The 16,025-nt window shown below is 30.6% G+C and overlaps 2 protein-coding genes across 6 annotated transcripts in view; one reads left to right on the top strand and one right to left on the bottom strand.

Annotated features, from left to right (window-relative positions):
- Nucleotides 1-225: 225 nt before the first annotated feature.
- On the bottom strand, nucleotides 226-12,166 carry LOC107449216 (uncharacterized). Its single transcript, XM_016064689.4, has 4 exons — nucleotides 11,675-12,166; nucleotides 9,977-10,166; nucleotides 6,074-6,294; nucleotides 226-1,918 (listed from the first exon to the last, which is right to left on the bottom strand). The coding sequence occupies exons 1-4, from the start codon at nucleotides 11,828-11,830 to the stop codon at nucleotides 1,325-1,327; spliced, it is 1,161 nt and encodes a 386-aa protein (XP_015920175.3). The 5' UTR covers nucleotides 11,831-12,166; the 3' UTR covers nucleotides 226-1,324.
- Nucleotides 12,156-16,025, top strand: part of LOC107449211 (BBSome complex member BBS7) — a 33,273-nt gene continuing 29,403 nt past the window's right edge. Inside the window, exons 1-2 of one of the 5 annotated variants that reach the window (XM_087149814.1) lie at nucleotides 12,156-12,323; nucleotides 14,947-15,025. In XM_087149814.1, the coding sequence (XP_087005940.1) occupies nucleotides 14,987-15,025 (39 nt within the window). In that variant the 5' untranslated portion in view covers nucleotides 12,156-12,323; nucleotides 14,947-14,986. Of the gene's footprint in view, nucleotides 12,371-12,485; nucleotides 12,519-14,946; nucleotides 15,026-16,025 lie in introns of those variants that run through there. The other 4 variants (XM_087149811.1, XM_087149815.1, XM_087149812.1 and 1 more) reach the window with 4 other exon arrangements.

Below are 16,025 nucleotides of genomic sequence, written 5' to 3'. Positions count from 1 at the left end.
ATAACAAATTTTTGCTACTACATAATATTTTTCAGTCATTTATTTGAATAATGTGTAATAAAAGGGAGGAGTTTGGGAACCATTAGTTAAATAGCCTGCGTAACGGATATAGTGAACTCCTGGTTATAGTTAACCGAAATTTCGGTCCCTTGAAAGTTCACTGTATTTAAGTTTTCAAAAACTTTTTTACTCTAAAAAATCAGGTAAAATAATACACTGCTAAAAGCAACTTCAATAACAATTTATTTTAACAATATATACTTTATCTTAGAATAAGATTATTAATCATTTCATACAAGGATTTTGCCTCAGTTGAAAAATAATTATCCAGTATATTTACTAGGAAACACATAGAGTTGTATAAAGAGTCTAGAGAGTGAATGCATTTACAGCTAAGGATTTATTATTTACAGACCGAGACAAAACATCACAAAATGTAAGAAGTAATATTATTTAAAAAAAACATAAATAGGCTGAAACGAAACAATTGAAGTTAAGCTAATAGTCTGGCCATTTCCTGTTGAGTTAAACTGCAAACACTGCAAGTGAAAATAATTATAACTAATGTTAAAATAAGTCCGCCTCTTACAATGATTTATGCTGAATTTGTTCTAAACAATTCGATTAAAATGAGAAAATTGTGTCAAACTACAATTTTAAAAGACATGATTATTACTAATTTTCTATAATTTGCACATAGTTTGTCACCCATAAAAATATTATTTTTTTTTATAAAAATAACGAATCCGATACTAAAACGTCTAAATTGTTATTGAATTTCTATCATTTGCTTTAGGCCTGTCACCTATGAAAACAATTTAAAACCCATTTAAAAGAACAATTTTAAAAAACCTTTTAAAATGATTTGAAAACAATTTAAATAACACTTCTAATTATTAATTATATTCAATAACACTTATTATTACCTAATTATTATTAATTTCCTATCAAGTGCAAATACTGCATTTATAAAAACGATTTGAAAATTTAAGTATTTTACTAATTAGCATTAGAACTGATAAATAAATAAATAAAAAAAAATTGGTTTGCTTAGCTTCAATCTCTCAGCAAATAACTATACAAATAATGTCAAAAGAAAGTTAATACTTCTTGCTTAGATCCTAACTGCAATTTTCATTGTTTACACCTACTTTTATTTATAATTATTTTTAATTTAAGGCTAATTACAGATCTTCTATTGTATATATAAATTAGTAATCAAATAAATGTATATTAGGAACATACTATGTACAAAATAAAAAATTAAAATGAATGATGTGATATTTTGTGATGCTCAGGCTAACACAGTTAATAAAAATCAATTTCAAATCGTCTCTTCTTTAATTTCCACAATTAAAGGTTCAGTTTCAGGCTTTTCTGATTTGATAGTTTTCAATATAACACATTCCTCAATATCTGTAGAAGAAGAGGGAGAATCAGCTTCTAATTTAACAGCCGATATCTCTGACGACGATGGAGAGTTCGGTTCTGATTTAATAGCCTGACGAGGACTATAGCCTGACAACGAAGAAAAGTCATAATTAGTAGACACACTTGAAGCTGTAGCTTCCAAAGGCTCAATTTTAACTGTTTGCAATGGTGAAGAGAGATTATTAACTGTTGGCGTTATTGAAGATGCACTGGTCAGATGAACACAGCTTTCATTTGTAAGAGATTTCTGCTCAGCATGAAACAGAACTTCAGATATCAGCTTTTCGGCAAGGGTTTTTTGGGGTGGAGACAGCGATTCTAATTTTCGTAACTTTGTGGTACAAAGATGACCAAAAGCATCACATTCATCGTTTGTCGACTGACCAGTTGTTTGATCTCCTACTTTTCTCTTATTGGTTAAACTGGTCGACGGTAAAGACTGTCTAACATTATCCCACATGCTGCTGTCAGGAACCTGAACCATAACCTGCAATAAATATGTAATATTAGCATCTTAAATATATCCTGTATTCAGTGGGAGCTTTTACAATAACAGCATCAAAAAAATCTTTTTATTTTTTTCTTAACAGTTTTCCAAAAGACTGATATGAAAGATAAATACTAATAACAGGTAGTGAATAAAGTAATACTTGATAGCATTGCTATCACCACCCTGTAATAGATAATGAAAACATTTACATAGCTGCAAATAGGATAGGAAAAAATCCAGTTGATTTTACATAACGTCTTCACTACTGAAGTATAAAGTAATATAGCAAAAAAAAAAAAAAAATTATTTTTTTTACAGTTCTGAATTTCTATTTTACTGCCATAAGTCATAATAACATTAAAAAAATAGATAATATACTGTCAGGGGCTAAAATTTTTAGGTACACATACGTGGAACTCATGTCTTAACTAAGTAAGAAATAATAAATATTTCAAATGTCAAATTGTACCTAAAGTAGGTGCAAACATGCATATCGTTATATTGTCATCTATTTAAATATAATGATGAATAGATTTAATAATTATACAGAAAAAAGAAATAAATTTTAAAAGAATACAAGGTTTTATTTAAGTATAATGCAATACTGTATTAAATCTCAATTTTAAAACTATTTTAACTAAGCAAACCATGAAAAATAAAAAATTAATGAAAATAATCTAACATTAATTATAAAAAAACAATACTTGGAGGTAAAATTTCAAAATTATGGGAAAAAACGCAAAAAGTTAAAGTTATTAAATGCATGCATTAATGAAACAATTAATTAATTAAAGCAATTAATTAAATTTTTTCATGTAATTAAAATGCACATAAAAATATTACTAAATAGAAATAAAATTAAATACTCACAATACTATGAGATTTCACTTGACTACTACAATGTCACAAATTTTGCTATACGTATTTAAGTACACATACGTGACTGGCCTGCTCAGGACAATATCATTTTTATATATGAAGGAAATATAAATTTAAAATATTCATACAGATCACAAAACTACCAAGTAAAAAGATTTTTCTTTAAAAAATAACTAAATTACTAAACTCAGTGGCGTGACAGCCCATAGAGGGCCAAGGCCTACTGTGCCCACCTCAGTTTTCTTGACCTTGGGGTCTAGGGTGCAGGAGTAGATGTTCGGGTCAGGTGGTCAGCCGAATGCAAAACCCCCAGTGCTTAGCTCCCAAGCATGCTTGGTACTCATTTATCGACCCACTGAAGATAACTAAATTATGTAACATTTAAAATTACCTATGCGTCCGAGCACGTGGATTTAGCTTCATTTCCCCCCAGAAAATTTTAAATGCTTCAGTGAAAGTAACAACTATAAATTCTTTTAGCATGTTTTTAGAAGCTATGAAACAAAGGTTCACATAAGTGGAATCAGGAAATGAAAAGGATAAATATAAATTTCCTGATAGCAGTTGCACAATATAATAAATATTTTATATATAGGGAATTTTAGAGATTATTGTCATCAAAATACAAAAACTTTATTACACTAATAACTATAAAGAGTCTGCAATATTTTCCATTTGTTATTAACATAAAATAAGCTTGAATTTGAAATGTTTTTCATTATGTTAACTCATAATTTTAAATAGTAGTTGAGAAGCAATTCATTGAATTAATTAATTAAGAAGTAATTCATTTTTTAATTAATTTAAAAAAAGAAATTCTGACTTAATATTAACTGAAAATTTTAGAACAAAAAAGCTTGAAACTGTTTACTACAAATGAAGCTCACTTCATTATGTAATAGTAATACTTATTTAAATATTCAAGCAAGCAATAAATTGCATTTCAGTAGGGATAATTTTAAGAAACTATCTGAAATTCACAAAGCCTAGGAGAATCTTTATTAAACCAGTAGACCAGGAAAAATTGGCATAATTCAGTAGTGTATTGGTAAATCCAGTAGACCTGGCAGCCATGAATTTAACATTCTGGAGTCCCTCTCCAAAATGAAATAAAACTTGGATAATAAAGATAGAAAACAAAATGTAAACTAAGTTATAAAAGAGTCACATTATCAATACAAAAAGCCTTCACATTTTACATGTAAAAAATTAATTCAAACATGGTTACATTGCAGAAATAATTTAAGGTAAGAAATTATAAAAAGTTTGTTGCAACCTATCTTGTGTATACATATAATAAATTTGAATCAAATTACAGAACTCTTGCATGCAAATGATGCTGGGATCTCATCCCCTACCAAGTATTACTACTGATTCAAAATAAATAATAAAATAATTTTATTTTCATACTTTAATCCTATTAAAATTTTTTAGCTTCTAAATAACCATGTTCTTCCAAAAAAAGGTGGTTTGTTAGGATATGTTTGCATAGCTGAAGATCAGTGGCAACTAAGCGTCAACCCCTTGCCCATGAGCAATGGCGCGCTGCTGACGGTCAGAGACAAGCCAAGGAGCTAAATCGTGACTGTTCTAGTGTACGTCAAAAAGAGCTTTTAAAGCTTAATAGAAACAGTTTAAGGAAGATCATTGGTCTTCTTACTGGACACTGCATCCTCAGAAGACACCTATACATAATGGGAACAGAATCCAATTCTCTTTGTCGGGGTTGTCAACCCCGTGGCAGAATTGCGGCGACATGGCGACATTGTTGCAGAACGTTATAGAGTTTTTTCAGAAACATTTTACTCCCATTCGCGTGATTTTGTCGTCTATCTTCATCTTGGAATTACTACACGAATTTTAATTTATGTACAAGTTTTAATTTACCGTCGCTTAATTTATTTATGAATTTTAAATTTTGTAATGATTTACAAAATTAGAAAGGGGAAGTAATTAGGCTACAAAATGAGAGAAAGTGCCAATAATATTAGAATTAAAAGAAATATTACTTTTACAATTAAAATTTTCTATACGTTATTATTCTATACTATCTTCTGTAAACACAACGTTTCTGTTACTTTAATTCAGTAATTGTTATAATTAAAAGTATCTTAAAGAAAAATGTATTATTAATGCTAGGGAAGTTTGTGGCAGAAAGCCCGAAAAAATTCTGCCACAGGGGTTATCATCTTGAAGAAGAGACATCACGACACATACTCTGTGATCGTGAGGTCTATTCTGCGCAAAGATTTGAGCATTTAGGGCAGCATTGCGTCAATGCCTGGGAACTGCAATATGTTCCTGTAAGTTGTCTGCTGAATTTTATTTCAGCTACAGGGCTTTCATGCTAATCATGATTTAGGGTTTGGGTACAATAGACCTCTGTTCGATGTGCCCTGCTTGTTAGAGTTGCCCAACCTCTAAGTCTAAGCGTCAACCCCTAGTTGGTTAGTTTGCATAGTGGTCAACTTATGCTATCAAACTCCAAGCTTTGCTAAGCAGTAGATCTTGGTGTTACGATGGCAAAATATGCAAAAATGTGCTCTAATGTTAATGTCAATGGCTTTCATGTTGAAAAATTATGAACGTTATTAAAATAAACTTGTATATTTGCTGATATTGATAAAGTTTGTGTAAATATTGTGCCCTTTAAACTAAATATGCAAATAATGATATATCTACTTTAATGTTGATGATAGAATTTGTTGTTCATATATTGATCTACTTATAGATCTGATGACCAAAACCCCACAAAAAAAAGTAACTTTTTTTAAACCAGAATGTACAAGAAAAAGGGGTTGTCCACTGACTAGGTGGCTGGACGCTGTTAAGAAAGACCTAAAGATAATAGGAATAACTAACTGTAAGGCCATGGCACAGAATAGATCAAGATGGCAAAAACTTATTCGGATGGCCTTGGCCTGTCATACGCTGTAGTGCCCAAGAAGAAGAAGATATTGGTCTACAGACGGATGTACTTTAAATAATCTGTCTGCCGGTTTAAAGAATACATTTATTTGTATTTCTTTATACCTTTCTTCATACCTATTTATTTTTATGCCTTTTTAAAATTCTTTAATTATATCTGATCTCTTTCAATTACACACATGGGCAAGTCTTTTTCTAAGATTGCTTTAAACGTTACTTTGCTATGGAGGGATAATGCACTCTGCAAGGGCACTAAGATGGTATTTTAGAAAAAAAAGAAGACATTTTAATATAATTATAACAAAATTTATAATAATATGCACAAATGAAATCTAATACACTTACACCACCAGCTAACAGCAGTCTCTGCCGAAAAGCAGGAGATGGGTTTTGAATTGTTAATTTCACTTGGTGCACATTTGAGAAAGAAGCATTGTCTTTCAAATACAGATCATAATCTATTTGTATCTTCTTGGGGTCGGGAAAACTCTTAAAATGAATATCAATATTCATTACAAAGGATCTTGACCCAGAGTCAGTAACACTAAAAGGAGGCTGATTCGCAACTGAAAAAAAAGGAATATATAAATATACATATATAGGGTGCCTAATAAGTATGAAAATATTTAACTAACACGAGAAACATGCATTCTATAAAATCTTTTTAAATATTTGAGTGAAAAGTTTTCAGAATACATTTATAATGGCACCAAACACATTTCGAGGCCTTAATAGTTATCCTTGTATCTTTCAATATATCTATATATATATTTCTCTTACGGCGACAAAAAAAACTCCCCGAATGGCAAAGCTAGAAAATCGACCAATGATTGCGGCTAAAAATGTCACATGCCAAAACTAGCTGAGGTGGCTCAACATATAGCGCTTTTAAAAACGGAAACCGAAATAACCAGAGAGAGCATACTCACCAAATGTAAGTCAGGCAGAAGTAAGTAGTCTTTGTCGATACTTTCACGAATTTATATATTACGAATTTATTTCATGATTTTTTATTTATACCACAAATTTATTTGTTTTATTATTGTTATTAGTTGTTCAATGAAAAATGAGTCTCAATCGTGCTGCTATGCTTTTGAAGTATAATCAAAAGAAGCGTGCTCGAAGATTGGAAGAGAGCATAGATGATAGCTATGAAAGACATAGTGGTGTAAGAATGCATAGACAACGTGCTGTCATTTTAATAGACTTAATTATAGCCAAAATATTAACCTTTTTAAAGAGATATCAGTTTTAGAAATTTTATCTTAAGATTTTATACTATAGCACATTTCTAATAGGTTTAACGAATTACGTGTAATTTATTTGAATTCAAATTTATTTTAATGACTTAGTATTTACTAAAAAGATGTAAATTTTTTAAAAAGAAAAGTTGTTATATGGATTTGAATGATTGTTTTGAATTCTTAGAATTTTGTTCATTTGCAATGTACCTAAGTTAGTAGCGAGGGAAGCGAGCTTGGTTTGTGAAGTAAACCATATAAGGCGGGCACAGCCCACTAGTATTTAATAATACTACATTTATTATTTATTAATAATCAACATTCAAATTATAAATTCAGCAAAAAACTAAACTGTTCAAAAATTTTAGAAGATTAAAAATTCGAATAAAGAGATCATATTAACCCTCAACGATAGAGATATGACAATGACCAGTAGATGAACGCAAAGCTGTCTACTTGTACGCTGGCCACCTTTGACCTGAATGACAGCTTGCATTCGACGCGAGATTGACAAATAAAGGTCTTGAAAAAAAGTTAATCGGAATTTGCAGCCATTCCTCTTGCAGGGCAGTCAGAGAGTGTGCGTGGAGGAGGAAACCTAGCACAGACTTTTTTCTCTAAAAAACCCCACAAAGGCTCAATGATATTGAGATCAGGAGACTGAGGACACCACGTTAAATGTCCCACTTCACCATTATGCTCATTTAACCATGCTTGAACACAGTGAAATGTGTGAACAGGGGCGTTGTCATCTTGGAACGCAGGACATTCTCCCGGAAAGAGAGTATGACGCATAGGGTGAAGATGATCTGCGAGAATACTTTGGTAATGGTCACTTCTGACCACCCCCGGAAGACAACAAGAGGCCCCAATCCCCGGGCCAGATATAGTGCTCAACACCATCACAGAACCACCTCCATGTTTCACGGTTGGAACCAGGCAGGCAACATGAAATGCTTGTGTTGGGCGTTCGCCACATGAACACACGTCTGGTGATCTGGAAAAGTGTAAAAGAGGATTCATCAGACCAGATGACTAGTTCCCATTGCAGTTGTGTCCATTTTAGGTGGTCTTGGCATGACTGCAGTCTATTCAAAGCCTTCCCCGCTGAAACAAACGGTTTTGGAATAGCTACTCTGCCATGAATGTTAGCAGCATGCAACTCCCGTTAAATAGTTTTCGTGGATATGGGGTTCTGAAAGTGGGTATTCACATCAGACATTATCAACGGCTATGTAGTCTTGCATTTTTGAGAGACTATCCTCTTTAACACCCATCTATCACGGTCTGACAACTTCGACTTCCTGCCACTGTTGTGATTCGCAAAAGACACCTTACCCAACTTTGTGTATGCTGACAGAGTCCTTGAAACACTCACAAGGTTCACTGTTCTCGACACGGACGCTCCAGCGAGGGGAGCTCCGATTACCGTGCCTCTTTTAGGGTCAGAGAGGTCGGACATGATCTCACTTTGCTAGGAACAAATTTTTCTCATGCAACTCTCACACTGCAAATGCTAGACTGATACCTTTCCTTTCATCCCCACTAGGTCGCATACCCTTGCGATGCGTGTTCACCGTTTACTTCACAGGTGTTCCTATTATTTTGTCCTATACCTGTATACATATATATATTACTCAATATGCATTTTCAAGGTATCTCTATTTTAAACAATTTATACCCCATTTTTCTTTTTGTAAATACACCACCACCCGTAATCCTAAATTGAAAAACCTGTTAGTCAAATTAGAGTTTCTTTTCTCTCTGGAGAATCTAGATCTGCATTAAAAATTGAGGTACTGACTTAAAATTTTGAAGTTGCCCCATCAGATGGGTCAGGAATTGAGGTTGGGAGGTCGAGTAGGGTATAATTGATTTTTCAAGTCATTCTTAAAAATGAATGAAATAATTTCAAATTAATATTAGGGTGGCCAAAATGAAAAATGCCCACAGTGTGCACAATAGTGTCAAAAATGCAACAATGATAAAAGCAGCACCCTTCAGGTTAAATAAGTTTATACTAAAACTTATAGGGTTAAAACATCACAAGACCTCGTAATGTAACATTTTAAGGTAAAACAAAATAGGGCTGGAAAAAAATTTATTCCTTACAGAAAAAATACTAATCTTTATGGTTTTGAGAGTTAAGATAGCTTGAGATTTAGTAGGAGATATATTCTTCATTGGAGTTCATAACTTCAAGGAACCAGAACCGATTCTTTGAAGCCAACATATTGTGAAACAGGTATAAGCTAAGGTAGGAAATAGGTTCAACATTGCTGTTCAAAATTTTTAGGAACCAGAAGCAATTTTTCAGAGTCAACATATATAAAACATGTAGGGGCTATGGTAGAAAATATGTTCCATGATCCAATTTCAAACTTCTAGAAGCTACAACCAATATAAAAAGGTTAGAAGCTAAGGTAAGAAATATGTTTCCAACAATGAATGCAGTTTAAAACTTCTAGGAAGCAGAGTAAATTCTTTGGAACCAACATGTTATGAAAAAGAAAACAGCATAAAAACATTTTGCTTTTAATGAAGCAAATAAAGATAATTAATAATTCATATTATTTATAAAAAATTAAGATTAAAATTAATCATCGTGGGATAAATTGTATAAGACATTTAAAAAATGAAATTTAGTACAAGTGATGAATTCTTTGAGTTGATAGAAAAAGCTGATAAAAAGGATTTTCTGATCAAATCACATGTTTAGAAAATTTTTCTCTTTTTTAAACATATTCAATTTTCAGAATTTTAAGAAAAGGTTAAATTTTACTAAAATATTGGGTGTCAGCTACAATTTCTAAGACAGAATGGGCGATCGGCTACCAGGACGTTGTAGAAACTTATGCACCAATGGACTAATAGAACAAAATATTTCTACAGAATGTTGAAACAAGTTATGTTGTTGTATCGAGTCATTTCCTACTTTAAATTCTTTAGTAATATACAAAATGCCCTCATCTTGATCTATTTTAATTTATGTTAATATGCAACTTACCCAAAGGAGCACGAGCTAAAATTTGTGGAAAGATGAATTCTACTTTTTCAAGAAAAATTCCAGTTGCACTTTGATTCGTACAACGAACAAATGCAGTCCAATCATGAGTATGCCCTTGAGAATTTGTTGTGGTCTTTAATGTAGCATCATGACCAATCTCAATTTTCATATCTACAATCTCTTTCACAGCCTAAAAACAAAGATTGAACAAATTAGGAAATTTTTCTTTCATAAAAACTTACAAAATATTGCCAAATGTGATAATTTCCAATGAAGGCATCTAGCATGTAAAAGAAAAGAAAATGTAATAATTATAGTCAGATCAGAGATTCGGATAACCTAAAAAAAAATCTTTTAAAATAAGAAATAACAATAATATTAAAATGAATAAAATATAAAAGAAATCAAAACAATTGCTTCTTAAAGTTATTTCTATTTCCGTCTGGTGTATCATAATAAGAGTCATCAATGTAGTTTTTGTGAATGGCAGATTCATCAGGCACAATATCATCAATTATATAAAGTATTTCAAAAAGTATAGCATAATTTAAAATTATTCAGCTTGTTTGGAGGAATATTTGTAGGCATAAGACCTCACATAATTCATAGTAAAATGGTGACTTCTTTTATCCTGTGGATGAGTAACATTGCCAAATTGAATTTTGAGCTTGACAATCAAGTTGCAATCTAAAAATTGAGTTCAAACCATTATATTCCAACTTTAAAACAAACCTAGCTTGCTTTCTTGTTTCGGTAAGTTGAAGAACTTTTATCGCTGCTTCCTGAGTGGTTCCATGTCTATTTTGATGGGTCAGCTGATCCCACAGCAAGAAATGCTGGTGCTGGAGGGAATTGACAGTTCTTTAAACTAAAAAGTCCAGTAGGAATAAGATGCACTCAAATAACTTCAATGGGGGAATTACTGCAGTGCTTTTTGCTGACAAAGTATTAAAAAATTTCATGTGAGAAAAAGTGTTTCCCACTTATTCAAAAGCTGCAATTCAAGCCTCAGATAATAGGAAACATTTTTTAAAATTTAATAAAAAAAAATAATAAAGCTATTATTAAAACGAATTAGTAATTTATAAATATCATAAAATGTTTATGAACACTATCTGATAGAGATAAATACGAATTTATTAATTATTAGTTTCAATCTTTAAGAACAGCAGAACTGTAGAATAATTATTACATATTATCAAAATATTTTTGATGTTCTTGTGCAAAAGAAAAGTCTTATATTCTGCAAAACTCTGTTCATGCAACATGATCTCAAGATCAATATTTGTTTAGAGAGCATAATATTCAATTAAAGAAAAACTCTCAAATTTTTCTCTTAAATGAAAAAATAAATAAATAAAGATAAAACCGATTGTAAACATTTTCTAGTTAATTGTTGACCACTACAGCTCTACCTTTAGATAACATTGGACGACTCTGGAATAACGAACACCTTCATTTAATGCGCAAATTGCCTCCGTCTTAGCATTCTCTTTCATAGACAAGCTAGTACGAACTCTCCAAAAGCTATATTTTTGCACTTTATAATTTTGAGGGAACTCGAAGATTCTATAAAATTATAATCAGGCGTAATTTAAAACTTAAAATATTCATGCTTGGAGTTGCTATTTTGCAGGAGGAAGAGATACTTAAAGAAAATCTTTGATGAAAAAGAGGTTTCAAAAGAATTTAACTTACTACATTTTCGGAATCTCCTGGCAAATGAGGATGGCGAAATTTCATAAAATGTTCTGGATTTTTCCTATAACACGCAGTAGCATACCTGCACACAGGAGTGAAATCAATAAAAACATTTTCACTTTGATCACTAACATCATCAGTCTCCCCACTCATTATGCAACTAATAAAATTAAAAAAACAACAGGTTAATAATTTATTTTATCTATAACCTTTCTTTACTTTTTAGACAGAATTCATGGGCAAGTGAATTGAATGAAAGAAAGAGGGATAAAAGTTGTAAAAGCACTGTTTACAAAACTCGACGCGAACCAAAATTTAAAATTGATAAACAGCGTGATCTTTTTTATTAAAAAGTCAGACAGTTCTAGCTTGTAGCTTGTTTTAGACATTCAAGTTCTCTAAATGAAAAAATTGTTCTTTCTAATGGCAACGTTGTTATCAGTTACTATGACAACTCTTTCAAACAATAGATCTATTTCTCCCCAGAATGCCACAGAATAAAAAAGACAACATAACAACACTCTCTTTGAATTAATTCTTCAGAATGATTTTGAAATTTGTTGTTACAAATCTGATTAAAGCTATTTCATTGTGAAGTCACTTTTATTCAATTTGTATTTTATTAAAAATTGAAAAAAAATCTCCGGTAATGTTTAAGTTTAATGCTTTAGTCGTTTTTGTTTATTAATGCTAGTAGGTAGTATTATGTTTGTTATGTTGTTAATAACTATGAAGTATTGTAAGATGGACTTTTTTTGGGGGAAATATACATTTCTTCAGAGTTCCTTCATAAAAAAACATCCAGAATAACCAGTTTTCAATCAGAAAATATCTAAATTTGGTATCCATTAGATTTTGCTATAAATATTGAGATTTACAAATAATGTATCGAAGTAATAAATATTTTTGCTTCTTATTTGTTCTTTATACTTTTCATTCTTGTTTTCTTTCCAAGGTAGTTATTGTAGGTACTGAAATGCATTCCTGAATAATTACTTAGTAAATTTAACTTTCTTGTTTACTTCAATCATATAAATTTGTCACTTTTTTAGCTTTGTTCTTACCTCCAAATTTTGCACAGTTATAATAAGAGTGCTTTGGTAATGAAGTATTGTAATATTTCAACAGCTTTATCAACAAGTTAAATGTTCAACTTTGTATTGTTTATGCAGTCTTTCAATTAGAGAAATTTTTTACATATTTAAGAATTACGATAAATTTCTTCAGTGTATAATTATACTATTTTATTTTCTTTGTGCAGCATTCACCTATATAACTAACCAAACTGTATTTACCTATTCACTCTTGCATCGTTTGAGCTAATTCATATCCCTCAATTTCTTATGAAACTGGCTCATTTGTATTGGGAAATAGAAGTTCCATGCAAGTGATTGACAAATGGGTTTTTCAATGTCACACAGGTAATTAGATTTGTTATAAAAGGTATAAGAATTGAGAAATGGATACCTAAAGCTATGCCAATAAATTTTTTCTTAAAAACCTTTTCTTAAAAATTTCAAATAAAGGTGCAATACTTAATAATTTCTTCTGTGTTTTCGAATAAAAAAATAGTTGCCAAATAGTGAAAGTCTCACTGCGCACCACTAGTATTATTATGGTTAGACACTAATATAGTACCTAGGAGCCGTGGTGGCACCGAAATAGAGTGTTCGCATCCCAATTAGGTGACTCAAGTTTGAATCCCAGCGATGGCTGGTCAATACGCATTCTGCATCCATCTTGCATGACCACAATGATGTAAAAGTGTGGTAGATGGATCATGGGTTTGTGTTACTTCACCATCAGTCTAATCAAGTTTGGTTTTTGTAATTTCTCTCTTCATGTAATGCAAACGAGGGTTAGTTCCATCAAAATGTCCTCTACAAAGCAAATTCCTCGCAATTCTTGATTCACGAGTTCCCTTTACTTCTGATTGGGTTTAAAGTTTCAAGGCTATGGAGTTGAACATTGGTAGCTGTAAACTTAAAATTCTGATGGTTGCTTAACGACGGTTATGAAATAATAGAGTACATATCTAGAATCGCCTGGTATAGAACACTTCCCTCCCAATAAAGTGTTCAAATCCCAGCGAAGGATAGTTGATATGAAATTTCTGGCATTAAATATTCTCAGTGGTAAATGGATCATGGTTTTGAATCTTTTTGATGTCTGGCTGACCATGGGAAGTTTTGGTGGTTTTCCTTTCCATGTATGTGTTAGTTGCATCAAAAAAGTCCTCCATGAAGACTAGAATCCAGGAGTTCCATTGTCTTCTGGGTTGAGTTAAAAATTCCAAGGCTGGGGAGGTGATCATTGATAGTGGTAAACTCAGTATTGGATCTGCTAACATAAAATATGGTTTCTAAATTAAGTACTTTGGTAATAACTTTATTACCTTTTCCAAATTACCATAATTACCTTTATCTTAAAGGGTACATTTCCATATCAAATCCTGATCAATTCAAGTGCACTTCCTAGTGCTTATAATTAATAGATTAGTAAATTGTATGCAAAGGGTTATATAGAGGTGGGCATGAATTTTTTTTTCAAGTTTACTCCATTGTTTGGTGTGATTTTTTTCAAAAGTTTCTTAAGTTTTTTTAATGCTTTTGTCCAGTTTTCACTTTTCCTTTGTGATTATTTTGGTGCAAGATTTTAAAGAAAATCTTCTTTGAATTTTTTTTTCGAACTTAGAATATAGTACATAGTTCTAAAATTTCTATTGATTGTAGTTAAGAATATAAATTGTATGTTGATTTATTGCATTATTATTAAAATATTTCTTATTTTTTAATTTATAGTTTTACAGTAGGGAACCGATTATCCGGAACGGTCGGGACCATCGCTATTCCGGATAACTGATTTTTCCTGTTTTCTGAATCGCTACAAAAAGCCGTTTTTTTTATTGTTAAACCCAACTAAGAAAAAAAATATTTGGAAATAATCTTAAAAATAAGAAAAAACGATGAAGTAATACACTAATGATTATTTCCAAAATGATGGTAAGGTAAACATCTTTAAAAAAAGAAGAAAAAATCGTAAAATCTTATGAGGAAAAAACTTTTTTTTTTTAAGAAATGGCGAGAAAATTTATTGAATTTCGTTCCGGTTTTTTGGTTTTCTGATTTCCGGATAACGGGTTCTATACTGCACTTGTTCAGAAGAACAACTTGTTTAGCTGTGCATGATATAAATTATGTTGATTTAAATATAAATTATGTTGATTTATTGCAATATTATTAAAATATTTAATATATTTTTATTTATAGTTTTACTTGTTCAGAAGGAGAACTTGTTTAGCTACGCACAATGATGGAAATTAATTTGAATCGTGTGGATTATTTGCAAGTAATGTGCTAATTGATTTCAAATAATTTTTGATAAACATTTCCTTCGATTGATATATTTGTCAATAAAACTAATTTTCTTTTATAGTATGTATTTATTTTGAAATGCCATAAAGCCGGTTTTACTATTGACAATAATTTTTTTTTTTTGCATGCAAAAGGACCATTCTAATTAAACAATTTTATATTTGATTGGCATTAAGAAGTATAACCCATGCAATCTTTTTCCCTGGCAAAGATTAAAAAGAAAACCTTTCTACAATTAAGAAAAAAATTCTAATTGTTAAAAAATGACATCTTTTTAAAAAAAAAAGAATTTTGATAAATATGTGCAGGTATATGTAATCAAATCTTGATACCTTTTACTAGAAAATATACACACACACAAATTAAAATGTCAAAAATCTGTAATATTGAAATTGCACTTATTTTTAAAATTCTTGTTAAAATAATAGATGGGTTGTTAGTTTAAAAATAGAACATGGCTTTATAATAAAAATAAAAACAATGATAATATTAAATTACTTCTACCTAATTTGTTATGAATCATACTTATATATTTGCATTTTTGAAATTGGAAGTAGCTTTAAATATTTTGAGGTTATATTCAAGCCTTACATTCAATGAATTTTTTTATGATTCTTTACTTCTGACTTGAGGCTCACTGTTTAAATTATTTTGTTATTAATACTTTATTTTGAACTTTCATATAATGATTCAAACTAGCAGATATTTATGAACAGATCTAACAGTTGAAGAGATTCAGAAACTGATTAAGTTATATTTACTGATTTAGTTCTATGCACAGTTATTAATTTTGTTAGACCGAAAATGGAAGGATCTAATAATATATGCCACATTATTAAGCCATTTTCAACTATTTATTAATATTTTATTCTTTATGATAATTTTTCGTTTATTTTTTATGATCAAAACTCTTCAATATTTCACCATTTTGTTGTGTTAAAAAAATTTTTTTTCTTTTATTATTAGAAAAAATA

The sequence above is a fragment of the Parasteatoda tepidariorum genome, chromosome 8 (assembly GCF_982258835.1).
Source record: "Parasteatoda tepidariorum strain Cologne lab strain chromosome 8, Ptep-v5.0, whole genome shotgun sequence".
Lineage (NCBI taxonomy): Eukaryota > Metazoa > Arthropoda > Arachnida > Araneae > Theridiidae > Parasteatoda > Parasteatoda tepidariorum.
The sequence above is the reverse complement of the archived record's forward strand: the minus strand, read 5'-3'. Positions and strand labels throughout refer to the sequence as shown.

Excerpts from the sequence above, each read along its gene's own strand:
- LOC107449216 (XM_016064689.4), bottom strand. The coding sequence starts at position 11,830 with ATGAGTGGGGAGACTGATGATGTTAGTGATCAAAGTGAAAATGTTTTT. Across the intron at positions 10,167-11,674 it reads CAGGAGATTCCGAAAATGTA|GCTGTGAAAGAGATTGTAGA; the intron begins GTAAGTTAAATT and ends CTTTGTTTTTAG. Across the intron at positions 1,919-6,073 it reads GACTGCTGTTAGCTGGTGGT|GTTATGGTTCAGGTTCCTGA; the intron begins GTAAGTGTATTA and ends TATTTATTGCAG.